This window comes from Cynocephalus volans, chromosome 10, assembly GCF_027409185.1.
Source record: "Cynocephalus volans isolate mCynVol1 chromosome 10, mCynVol1.pri, whole genome shotgun sequence".
NCBI classification, from domain to species: Eukaryota; Metazoa; Chordata; class Mammalia; order Dermoptera; family Cynocephalidae; genus Cynocephalus; species Cynocephalus volans.
This window is the reverse complement of record NC_084469.1, coordinates 21,406,717-21,419,682: the sequence shown is the minus strand read 5'-3', so window position 1 is coordinate 21,419,682 and position 12,966 is coordinate 21,406,717. Positions and strand designations below refer to the sequence as shown.

Here is a 12,966-nt window from a genome sequence, read left to right as displayed (position 1 = left end):
TTCCCCCTGTGGACTCAATTCACTGTTTTTATTTTTGTTTCCATCTCATGAAAGAGCCTCAAATTTCCATTGTTTTAATTAATCTCTCCAGCTGTCTGGCCGCCACGCAGGACCTGCTCTCTCCCCGTTCAGCGTAGAAAACGGTTCCTTTTTCCCTTTCCCGCCTCCGGCCTGAGCCTGGAGCCCCAGGAGCCCGGCCCTGCCTGACAGCTCCCAGCCAGGCGACCCACGCAGGTCCCAAAGTGCCCGCCACTAGGGTACATGCCACCTCTCCCTCCGCCCCCCCACCCCCACCCCCCACCAGGCAGCGTTGGAAGCCGCAGGAATCCGGACGGCTGCAGTTTCACTACAAGATTTCTTTCCAAATGCAAAATCAGGCCGACGAGCTCCGCGACTCCGGTTCTTCAGCCAGACCCCCACCCTGCTCGTGGGCCGCCCCCATCAACACACACGCGAGAGACCCTCGCCCCAAACTGCTTCCCACAGCCACTTCCAGCCTAGAGTTAAGAACTCTCCTCCGCCCTCCCACCCCCAGCGCTGAAGCGCACAGGACCGAGCGGGCGTGCCAGTCCCTTCCCGCGCCGCCGCGGAGTCCCACGGTGCCCCCGGACCCGAGCGCGCCGAGGCACGTCGCCAGCCCTCTGCCCGCCCGGAGCCCACAGAGGGTGGGAGGGTCCCGGTCCCCCTCCTCCTCTCCTTGCAGCCGCGCTGGCGAGGGCGGCCGGGCGGCGCTCAGTACAGCCCCAGCAGGGCGGCGCCCACGTCCCTGGAAGGCCGGCGCTCCTGCGCCAGAAAGTCGATCCCGCTCCGGCTGGTGAGCAGATTGCAGCCCAGGAAGAAAACGCCGAAGACCACGGTGAGCGACAGCACGCACAGCACTGCGACCTGCGCCACGAGCGACACCCACAGGCTGCGTTCATCGGGCGCCAGCCCCGCGGGGACCCCGTCGCTGTCGGTCAGCGGCGCGCCCCCCGGGCAGCAGCCCAGCCACGTGCCCAGCCCGTGGCTGCCGTTCCCCAGGGCGGCCCCGGCGCTGCCGCCCACGCCGCCCACCTCCTCGGAGCGGCTGTGGTTCAGGAAGGTAGCGTTCATCTAGGCGGGGCGCCGGGGCACACGGGGGGGGCTAGCCGGCGTCCGCGCTCTCGGGGGCGCTCCGGGCACCTGGCGGGAAGCGGCGGCCCGGAGGAGCGAGCAACAGGCTGCGCACGAGCTGGTGCGGGAGAGCTCAGCGCGCCTGGCGGTCGCCGGAGGAGTCCCTCGCCCGCGCGGCTGCCCCGCCCCTAGCAACGGCCCGGCCCCGCCCCCGACCCCGTGGTGTCTCCGGGGGCGAGAATCCCGCCGAGAGCGCGGCCCCCGCAGACCTCCTCAGCCTGCGAAGCTCGGCCGCGCTCTTGTCCGCTGCTGTGTGTTCTGGGTCAGAAAACCTCCCCAAAGTGCCCATTCCAGGATTTGGTGCTGTTAGCAGTCATGTCCTTCCGGAAGTCTGCCCTAAATCTCGTCTCCGCTCCTTATTTAAGCGCTGGTAAGCCTTCCTAGATATCAGAGGGGTAACTGTGACCCCCCAGCGTGGGGGCTCCCCGGACGGTCCTGCACCGCCCCTGCTGGGGACCTCCCACCTTTTCCCGGGCTGAAGGCTGTCGCGGTGAGGAATACCCTGCCTTTCTCCCCACATCTTCTCCACCCCCCCATTAGACTTTTTTAATTTTAAAAAAATAGGTTATTAGAGCTTTTCCCCTTTCCTTTTTACAAAAACATAGTCATTGTAGACTAGTTAGAAAGCATGGATTAGCAAAATGAACAAAATCTGAAAACCTCATACCCAGAGAGAGTTGATGTTATCACCTGCGTACAAACTCTTCAGGGCCTTTGCCTATTCCTACATCTCTCTCTATACGTGTACTTGAAATGGGCATGCGCTGTTCACGCACACGGTAGGGCACATGCTGTTTTGCAACCTCTTGTCATTTAACAGTGTGTCTTTCCCCAGTGATGGTCATCTACAACAGTGGCACTCAGATGCCTGGAGGGTTTGTTGAAACCCAGATTGCTGGGCTGCACCCAGAGTTTCTGAAGCAGTAGGTGCAGGACACGGCCCCAGAATGTGCATTTCTAGCAATTGCCAGTGATGCTCGAACGACTAATCTACAGCATCATTTTTAGGGAAGGAAGGATGTTTAAGGAAGATGTAGACCACTACAATTTATTTAACCAAGTTTCCTGGTTTTGGATATTGGAGGTTTTTTGGTTTGTTTTGTTGTTGTTGTTTGTTTGCATTAGAAACAATATTTCCATAGAGGCATGTAATGAAGTCTTTGTGCAGAAACTAATTTTTATTTATATTATATTTTAAAAAATATATCTGTAGAATCAAAAAGTATGTCCTTCTAAATTGTCCTCTAGAGTTGTACCAGTTTACGTACAAGCAGGGGGGCTGCTAGTACCTGTGATTATTTTTAAAGTCTTTGCCTTAGTTTAAGGGAAGTGGGGGGATGTTTTCATCCTTGTGTTACAATTTCCATTCTTTGATCATTGTGGGAAAGTGAGGAAAGCACTCAGTCTTTGCAATAGTCCAGGGAAAAAGTGCTGGCTGGAGACTTGAATCCTGGCGGTGGCAGGGAAGACGAGTGGATGGAAAAGGCCTAGCAAATTGGAGTGAGGGGGTCCAGGAGCCTCCCACACACAAGCCTCTCAAAGCTCCTACCTCCTGCTATCAGTTGAACATGGCCCCCAAAGTTCATGTGTTGGAAACTTGATACCCAGTGGGAGGTAGTGGGAGGTGGGGTCTAATGGGAGGTGTTTGGGTGCTGGGGGCACTGCCCTTGTGACTGGGTTAATGTCGTTATTCAGGAGTGGGTTCCTTATAAAAGAACAAATTTGGCCCCCTTTTGCTCTTTTCTTGCTTCTTTCCCACCAGGTGATTCCCTCTGCCATGTTATGACCCAGTAAGATGGTCCTCACCAGATGCCAGACCCTCAGTCTTGGACTTCCCAGCCTCCAGAACTGTGAACAATAAATTTCTATTGTTTATGATTAACCAGTCAGATATTTTGTTATAGCAGCACGAAATGGACTAAGACACCTCCCCTCCACACACACCCACACATTCATTATCAGAACACTTATTCGTGTGTGTGTGTGTGTGTGTGTGTGTGTGTGTGTGTGTGTGTGTGTGTGTGTCCTGGTAAGCTACAAAAATTCTCATTTTAAAGATGAAGAAACTGAGGTGCACGCATATGTGCACACACAGCAGATCAGGAAACGGCCTGGCTCTTCCTCCCCAGTCCTGGGGAAGCTGGCCTGGCACAAGGGCACTCAGAGTTTTCTGGGCAGGAGTCTCCCTGCCCTGACCACCGCTCAGAGCCAGCAGAGAGCGGGGAGACAGCAGGTACCTGGCCTGGACATTTTGTCCTCTGCTTTGGACCAGTTGGATTTCTTTAGAAAAATGCCGAGTTGTGTCCTTTGCCCATCCTTCTCCTGAGACCAACCCCTGGCCTTTGATACACCGTGGACTTGCAGTCAATGCCCTTGACTCCATCCAGCTGAAGTCAGGCTGCCTGTTGCAAAGAAAGGCTGTTTGGGGTGATGAAGGGTGCAGAGGGCCCTGGCTACTCCAGCAAGTGGCGAGGAGGCTGGTATGATGGCTGACCATTCCTGTGCTAAGCTCCTAGCATACACTCACTGCATTCAGTACATTACCACACTGAACTCTTGCCAGCCTTTGGGTTTCTGCTGGACTGTCCCTTTGACATGAGAAAACAGAGGCTCAGAGTATTTAATTGACTGACCCAAGAACACACAGCTAGTTAAGCTTCTGAGCCAGAATTTGAACCCACATCTGTCCTGTTCCAAAGCTACACTCTTAATTATTCCTTTCCCCCTCTCTTCCATCATCCTTGAGCTGGTTTCTCTGGAAACCTTCGGTGGGAGAGGCCAGTGTGAAGATATTGTCTGTGACCTGGGAGCAGGAAGGGAGAGAGAGGGAACTTGGGCTTGTGGAAATAAAAAAAAAGTACCCAGAAGAGAACAAGCAAAGCCTATTTGTTCAGAGCTTGCAATAGCCAGGGAGTCAGCCACTGTCACTTCTGTTTGACAGAGACTGAAAGGCAGGCAGAGGAGTGGGAAAGCTTCACAGTGGAGGAAAGGAGAGGTTTCAGGTGTGCCCTGATTGGAGGCTATTAGCCCGGGAAAGCCGTCGTTGTGCTCCCTAGAACGGGGGCTTCCTATGGGATTGGATAGGGAGCATATTGGGCTTTCTCCGGTTTATCAGATATTGGAAGAAGGGAAGATGTCAATTATTGATCACATCCTGGCCATTTTGTGCTAATTGCTATGGAATTATTGTGTGGCTTCCTGGACTGTTACTGCAGGTTTCAGATCAGAGTTCTATTTTTTTTTTTTTTAATTTTGTTTTGTCGATATACAATATGGTTGATAATTATGGCCCATTACCGAAACCTCCCTCCCTCCTCCGTCACCCCCCTCCCTCCCAACAATGTCCTTTCTGTATGCTTGTGTCAACTTCAAGGAATTGCAATTGTTATGTCTTCTTCCCCCCCACCCCCGTTTATTTTGTGTGTGTGTGTGTGTGTGTGTGAATTTATTTATTTATTTTTAGCTCCCACCAATAAGTGAGAACATGTGGTATTTCTCTTTCTGTGCCTGACTTGTTTCACTTAATATAATTCTGTCTAAGTCCATCCATGCCGTTGCAAATGGCAGTATTTCATTCTTTTTTATAGCTGAGTAGTATTCCATTGTGTAGATGTACCACATTTTCCGTATCCACTCATCCGATGATGGACATTTGGGCTGGTTCCAACTCTTGGCTATTGTAAAGAGTGCTGCGATGAACACTAGGGAACAGGTATACCTTCGACTTGATGATTTCCATTCCTCTGGGTATATTCCCAGCAGTGGGATAGCTGGGTCATATGGTAGATCTATCTGCAATTGTTTGAGGAACCTCTATACCATTTTCCATAGACACTGCACCATTTTGCAGTCCCCCGAACAATGTATGAGAGTTGCTTTTTCTCCGCAACCTCGCCAGCATTTATCGTTCAGAGTCTTTTGGATTTTAGCCATCCTAACTGGGGTGAGATGGTATCTCAGTGTGGTTTTGATTTGCATTTCCTGGATGCTGAGTGATGTTGAGCATTTTTTCATATGTCTGTTGGCCATTTGTATATCTTCCTTAGAGAAATGCCTACTTAGCTCTTTTGCCCATTTTTTAATTGGGCTGCTTGTTTTTTTCTTGTAAAGTTGTTTGAGTTCCTTGTATATTCTGGATATTAATCCTTTGTCAGATGTATATTTTGCAAATATTTTCTCCCACTCTGTTGGTTGTCTTTTAATTCTGTTAATTGTTTCTTTTGCTATGCAGAAGCTCTTCAGTTTGATATACCATTTGTTTATTTTTCCTTTGGTTGCCTGTGCTTCTGGGGTCATATTCATGAAGTCTGTGTCCAGTCCTACTTCCTGAAGTGTTTCTCCTATATTTTCTTTAAGAAGTTTTATTGTTTCAGGGTGTATATTTAATTCTTTAATCCATTTTGAGTTGACTTTAGTGTATGGTGAAAAGTATGGGTCAAGTTTCATTCTCCTGCATATGGATATCCAGTTATCCCAGCACCATTTGCTGAGTCTCTTCCCCAGTGTATACACTTAGTGCCTTTGTCAAAGATCAGATGGCTGTAGGTGTGTGGGTTGATTGCTGGATTCTCTATTCTATCCCATTGATCAGTGTGTCTGTTTTTATGCCAGTACCGTACTGTTTTGGTTATTATAGCTTTGTAGTCTAGTTTAAAGTCAGGTAGTGTTAGGCCTCCAGCTTTATTTTTTTGCTCAGCATTGCTTTGGCTATGCGTGGTCTTTTTTATTCTATATAAATGTCTGGATAGTTCTTAACATTTCTGAGAAAAATGTTATTGGAATTTGCATGGGGATTGCATTGAATTTGTATATCACTTTGGGTAGTATGGACATTTTCACTATGTTGATTCTTCCAATCCAAGAGCATGGGATATCTTTCCATCTTCTTGCATCCTCTCTGATTTCTCTCAGCAGTGGTTTGTAGTTCTCATTATAGAGATTTTACACCTCTTTGGTTAACTCAATTCCTAAGTATTTTAATTTTTTGGTGGCTATTGTAAATGGGCAGGCTTTCTTGATTTCCCTTTCTGCATGTTCACTATTGGAGAATAGAAATGCTACTGATTTTTGTGTGTTGATTTTGTATCCTGCTACTGTGCTGAAATCATTTATCAACTCCAAAAGTTTTTTTGTAGAGTCTTTAGGCTGTTCAATATATAGGATCATGTCATCTGCAAACAGGGACAGTTTGACTTCATCTTTTCCAATCTGGATGCCCTTTATTTCCTTCTTTTCTCTGATTGCTCTAGCTATTACTTCCAACACTATGTTGAATAGGAGTGGTGAGAGTGGGCATTATTGTCTAGTTCCTGTTCTTAAAGGAAAAGCTTTCAGCTTTTCCCCATTCAGGATGATATTGGGAGTGGGTTTATCATATATGTCTTTAATTATGTTGAGATACTTTCCATTTATACCTAACTTATAGAGGGTCTTTGTCATGAATGCATGTTGAATTTTATCAAAAGCTTTTTCAGCATCTGTAGAGATGATCATATGGTCCTTCTGTTTGATTTTTTTAATATGGTGTATCACATTTATTGATTAGCGTCTGTTGAACCAACCTTGCATCCCTGGGATGAATCCCACTTGATCGTGGTGAATAATTTTTTTTTTAATTTAATTTTGTTGATATACATTGTGGCTGATTATTGCTCCCCATCACCAAGACCTTCCTCCCTCCGCCCTCCCCCCTCCCTCCCAACAAAGTCTTAACTGTTTGCTTGTCGTATCAACTTCAAGTAATTGTGGTTGTTATATCTTCTTCCCCCCCCCCGCCCGGTTTTGTGTGTGTGTGTGTGTGTGTGTGTGTGTGTGTGTGTGTGTGTGTGTGTGTGTGTGTGTGTGTGTGAATTTATACATTAATTTTTAGCTCCCACCAATAAGTGAGAACATGTGATATTTCTCTTTCTGTACCTGACTCGTTTCGCTTAATATAATTCTCTCAAGGTCCATCCATGTTGTTGCAAATGGCAGTATTTCATTCGTTTTTATAGCTGAGTAGTATTCCATTGTGTAGATGTACCACATTTTCCGTATCCACTCATCTGATGATGGACATTTGGGCTGGTTCCAACTCTTGGCTATTGTAAAGAGTGCTGCGATGAACATTGGGGAACAAGTATACCTTCGACTTGATGATTTCCATTCCTCTGGGTATATTCCCAACAGTGGGATAGCTGGGTCGTATGGTAGATCTATCTGCCGTGGTGAATAATTTTACGTATGTGTTGCTGTATTCTGTTTGCTAGTATTTTAGTGAGGATTTTTGCATCTATATTCATCAAGGATATCGGCCTGTAGTTTTCTTTTTTGGTTATATCTTTACCTGGTTTTGGTATCAGGATGATGTTTGCTTCATAGAATGAGTTAGGGACATTTGCGTCTGTTTCAATCTTTTGGAATAGTTTGTAAAGAATCGGTGTCAATTCCTCTTTGAATGTTTGGTAAAATTCTCCTGTGAATCCATCTGGTCCTGGGTTTTTCTTTGTTGGGAACCTTCTGATAACAGCTTCAATCTCCTTTATTGTTATTGGTCTGTTCAGATTTTCTACGTCTTTATGGCTCAGTTTTGGGAGCTTGTGTGTGTCCAGAAATTTATCCATTTCCTCCAGATTTTCAAATTTGTTGGCATATAGTTGTTTACAGTAGTCGAATGATTCCTTGTATTTCAGATGAATCAGTTGTAATATCGCCTTTTTCATTTCTAATTTTTGTTATTTGAATCTTCTCTCTTCTTTTTTTTTTTGTTAGCCATGCTAATGGTTTGTCAATTTTATTTATCTTTTCAAAAAACCAACTTTTTGATTCATTGATCTTTTGTATTGTTTTTTGGGTTTCAATTTCATTCAGTTCTGCTCTGATCTTAATGATTTCTTTCCATCTGCTAACTTTAGGTTTGGATTGTTCTTGTTTTTCTAGTTCATTAAGGTGAAGTGTTAGGTTGTTCACTTGCCATCTTTCCATTCTTCTGAAGTGAGCATTTAATGCAATAAATTTCCCCCGTAGTACTGCTTTTGCAGTATCCCACAGGTTTTGGTACGATGTATCATTATTTTCATTAGTTTCAATAAATTTATTGATTTCCTGCTTGATTTCTTCTTGGCCCCATATGTCATTAAGTAGAATGCTGTTTAATTTCCATGTGTTTGTATAGTTTCCAGAATTTCGTTTGTTATTGATTTCTAGTTTTAATCCATTGTGGTCTGAGAAAATACATGGGATAATTCCAATTTTTTTGAATTTGTTGAGACTTGATTTGTGACCTAATATGTGATCTATCCTGGAGAATGATCCATGTGCTGATGAGAAGAATGAATATTCTGAGGTTGTTGGATGGAATGATCTGCAGATATCTGCCAAGTCCAATTGGTCTAGAGTTTTGTTTAGATCTTGTGTTTCTCTGCTGATTCTTTGCCTAGATGATCTGACCGATATTGACAGTGGGGTGTTCAGGTCCCCTGCTATTATGCTATTAGTGTCTATTTCCTTCTTTAGATCTAATAGAGTTTGTTTTATAAATCTGGCTGCTCCCACATTGGGTGCATATATATTTATGATTGTTATGTCTTCTTGATGGATCGATCCTTTTATCATTGCATAGTGTCCCTCATTTCTCTTTTTATGGTTTTAAGTTTAAAGTCTATTTTATCGGATATAAGAATAGCTTTTCCAACTTGTTTTTCTTTTCTGTTTGTATGGTAAATCTTTTTCCATCCTTCCACTCTTAGTCTATGTGAGTTTTTATGGGTGAGGTGGGTCTCTTGAAGGCAGCATATAGTTGGGTCCTCCTTTTTAGTATAGTCAGCCAGTCTGTGTCTTTTGACTGGGGAATTTAAGCCTTTTACATTAAGAGTTGTTATTGAAAAGTGTTGATTTATTCCTAGCATTTATTTATTATTGTTTGGTAGTCTTAGGTGTCTTTTGTTCCTTGCTTTCTTATTTACTGTTGGTTTTCTGTATTTGTTGGTTCCTTGGGTTGTAGATAGCCTTTTTGTTTGTTTGTTTTCTCTTCATGAATGCCATTTTTATTATACTGGTGGGTTTTGATTTTTCTTGGGTTTTTATGGCAGTGGTAGTTATTTTTCAGGAACCAAACCCAGTACTCCCTTGAGAATTTCTTGTAAGGGTGGTTGTATGGTGGTGAACTCTCGCAGTTTTTGTTTGTCTGAGAAATATACTATTTGGCCTTCATTTCGGAAGGATAGCCTTGCAGGGTAGAGTATTCTTGGCTGGCAATCTCTGTCTTTTAGTATTTTGAGTATATCATCCCATTCCTTTCTAGCTTTTAGGGTTTGTGATGAACAGTCTGATGTTAGTCTGATTGGGGCTCCCTTATAGGTCATTTGATGCTTCTCCATTGCAGCTTTTAAGATTCTCTCTTTATCTTTGAGTTTTGCCAATTTGACTATAACATGTCTTGGAGAAGACCTTTTTGGGTGGAATATATTTGGAGATCGTTGAGCTTCCTGGATCTGAAGATCTGTGATTTTTCCTATATCTGAGAAGGTTTCTGCCCCTATTTTGTTGAATATGTTTTCAATGCAATATCCTTTTTCCTCCCCTTCTGGAATATCCATTACTCGGATATTTGAGCACTTAAGGTTGTCTGATATCTCTTTCAGATTTTCTTCAATGCCTTTTATTCTTTATTCTTTTTTCTTTTTTTGTCTGCTTGTGTTATTTCAAACAGCCCATCTTCAAGTTCAGAGGTTCTCTCTTCAACTTCTGCAAGCCTGCTGGTTAAACTCTCTGTTGTGTTTTTTATTTCGCTGAATGAATTCTTCAGTTCAGCAAGTTCTGCTACATTTTTTTTCAGGACATTGATTTCCTTGTACATTTCTTCTTTCAGGTCCTGTATACTTTTCCTCATTTCGTCATGTTGTCTAGCTGAGTTTCCTTGTATCTCATTCAGTTTCCTTAGAATTATCAGTCAAAATTCCTTGTCAGTTATTTCAAGGGCTTCTTGTTCTATAGGATCTAGAGCTTGAGAGTTATTACCCTTTGGTAGTGTACTTTCTTGATTTTTCGTATTTCTGGTATCTTTTCCTTGATGTTTATTCACTGTGGCAGGGGGTTTCACAGTCCACAGGTTTGACACTATTATCTGACTCAGATGTTGCTGGGGTTGCCAATTTGGTATGGCTACCTCAGTGACTGCTCAGTTGGCCACTAGTGCCTTGCGTGTGTGGTTGCCTCAGGTCTTGGGCCTCTCCGGGGAGCCACCTCTCTGGTCAGCTTGGACTCGGCCGGGCTGCTGGGTCATGGGGTGGTACCGCAGGGTGTGTGGTCTCTGCCGAGTTTCCACCTCCCCTGCTGGATGTCTCCCTGTTCTGCATGCACTAGGCCGGGCTGCTGGGATGCGCAGATGCACCACAGAGCGTGTGGTCTCTGCAGCGCTTCCCCTTCCCCAGCTGGATGTCTTCCTGCTCCGTGTGCACTGGGCCAGGCTTGGGATGTAGCCGGGGGGCAGTGGTGAAGCCTACCTGCTGCTGGATCGCATGGTGGTTGCCCCCCCATAGGGTGTGTGGTCTCTACGGAGCTTCCGCCTCCGCTGCTGTACGTCTCCCCGCTCCATGTGCACTGGGCCAGGCTGCTGGATTGCACATGGCAGTGTGTTCCCTGCAGAGTTCCCGCCTCCCCTTCCGGACGTCACCCTTCTCCGTGTGTACTAGGCCAGGCTGGGAATGGAGCCAGGTGCCTGTGGTGAAGCCTACCTGCTGGATCACACAGTGGCGGCCCCACAGGGTATGTGTTTTCTGCAGAGCCTCTGCCTCCCCTGCTGGACGTCTCCCCACTCCGTGTGCTCTGGGCTGGGCTAGGAATGGAGCCAGGTGGCGGCGGTGAAGCCTATCTGCTGGATCGTGTGACGGCTGCCCCGCAGGGCATGTGTTTTCCACGGAGCTTCTGCCTCCCCTGCTGGATGTCTCCCTGTTCCGTATGCACTTGATGTTATGTTTTTATGGTTGTAAATTGGTTGATTTGTGGGAGAGAGTGACGCTAGGGACCGTCTATTCTGCCATCTTGACTAGAAGTCCTCTAGGAGGGCATTTTTTATCATAAGCCAAAAAGGGTGTGTCTGGGGTTCATCAAGAAAGGATTTTGATCTTCCGTAGACCAAGAGGGCAAAATTGAACAGTTGACCAGTTTCTGAGGCTGGGAAATCCAAAGTCCATCTGGTGTTGGCAACAGTGATCAGTGGTAGTTTTTGAGGCTGGGAAGTCCAAAGTCCATCTGGTGGTGGCAACAGCGATCCAGGGGTCTCACATTGCAAGATGGTGGAAGCAGAGAGAGCAGAGAGATTCAGAGTTCTATTTTGATGTATGGTCTGGCCACTGTCCATTTGCATTTCTGTCTCTCAGACTCCTCCACGTCAGGAGTGAGGCTCTGCCTGGCCTGGCTCCCTGCCCAGTCCCTCCTCCTCTGCTTCTCCTCCTGCCCTTCCTGGAGCCTCTGGTCCCAGCAAGTTTGGTTGCAGTTTGATGCATAGTAATTCTTGATTCTTATAATAACCCTTAAAGGTAAGAGTTTTCATTATTGCTGCATCACAAACACCCCCAAATTAAGCAAATATTTATTATCTCACACAGTTTCTGGGGTCCAGGAATCCAGAAGTGGCTTAGTTGGGTGGCTGTGGCTCAGGGTCTCTCATGAAGTTGCAGTCAAGGGGTTGGCCAGGGCCACAGTCATTCAAAGGCTTGACTTGGGGTAGAGGATTGACTTCTGAGATGACTGTTGGCAGGAGGCCTCAGTTCCTGACTATTGGGTCTCTCCACGGGGCTGCTTGAGTGTCCTCATGACATGGTAGTGCTGGCTTGCCTCAGCACCACTCTTGAAGAGTTTGCTAGAAGGTGAGCAACTGGTGGAAGGGAGAGGGACAGAAGAGTGAGGCTGCAGAGTGAAACGTTAGCTAACACTGTCGTTTAATCTTCACAGCAAGCTTTGTAGAAAGAAATCATTGGCCCCACTTGACAAATGAGAACATGGAGTCTCAGAAAAGAGAAAAATCTTGCCTGAGGTCACAGAGCTGGTAACTGGCACAGCCTGGATTTAATGCCTTAGCTACCTTACAACCAAGCTCTTGCTAGCACTTGGTGTGGTGGGGGGGAAGTACTTTATTGTTAGGAAAAGACTCCCCAGCCCCGAAGGCTTGGGAAGGGCCTCAGGAACACAAGGAGGATCTGTCAACTGGGGGCTTCCCCCTGCTCCAGAGACAAGGAAACCAGTGCCTCTGGGCCCAGCTGCCACCCACACAGGACTGTTTTTACCCTCTACCTCAGCAACAAGTCTGCATCTCCTGGCACTGGCATGGCCATCCGGGCAGTCTGGCTGCTCCTGGAAGAGCTGCCACCTGGGGGCTTTATGCCCTCTTGTCCCTGTAGCAGTTTCTAGATGACCTTTTAGCTCTTTGGCATGCCTCAGCCATCTGGGGTCAGTAAAAAGTTCTCCTCCCCCAGACCAAGAGGTTATTAAAACCTCCTAATTAGTGCCACTTGCCGAATGGACCTATCTCAACTAAAATGTCTATTTTTAATTGCTCATATTTTAAACAAGGTTAATAAAGTGCTCTTTGCATAAGCTATTTTAATGAAGAGGAAAGAATAATTTTATTTTCATATTTAAGTAAATTTATTTGCATAATTATAAACCATCCCCCGCCTCAGAAAAATGTAACTAGATGACCACCGTATGACAGGGTGCTTCGGGGAGGCCCAAGAGCCCTTGCACATAATTTATTTTCTGAAGTGGTTTCCAACAACCTCCCCTAGAATCCTGTTTACACCATTCATTTGTTTGGCAAACTCTCCCTGCAGTGAG

General features: G+C 46.0%; 1 protein-coding gene across 1 annotated transcript; it reads right to left on the bottom strand.

Moving 5' to 3' along the window:
- Positions 1-732: 732 nt before the first annotated feature.
- On the bottom strand, positions 733-1,092 carry LOC134386960 (reprimo-like protein). Its single transcript, XM_063109115.1, has one exon. The coding sequence runs from the start codon at positions 1,090-1,092 to the stop codon at positions 733-735; it is 360 nt and encodes a 119-aa protein (XP_062965185.1).
- Positions 1,093-12,966: the final 11,874 nt, after the last annotated feature.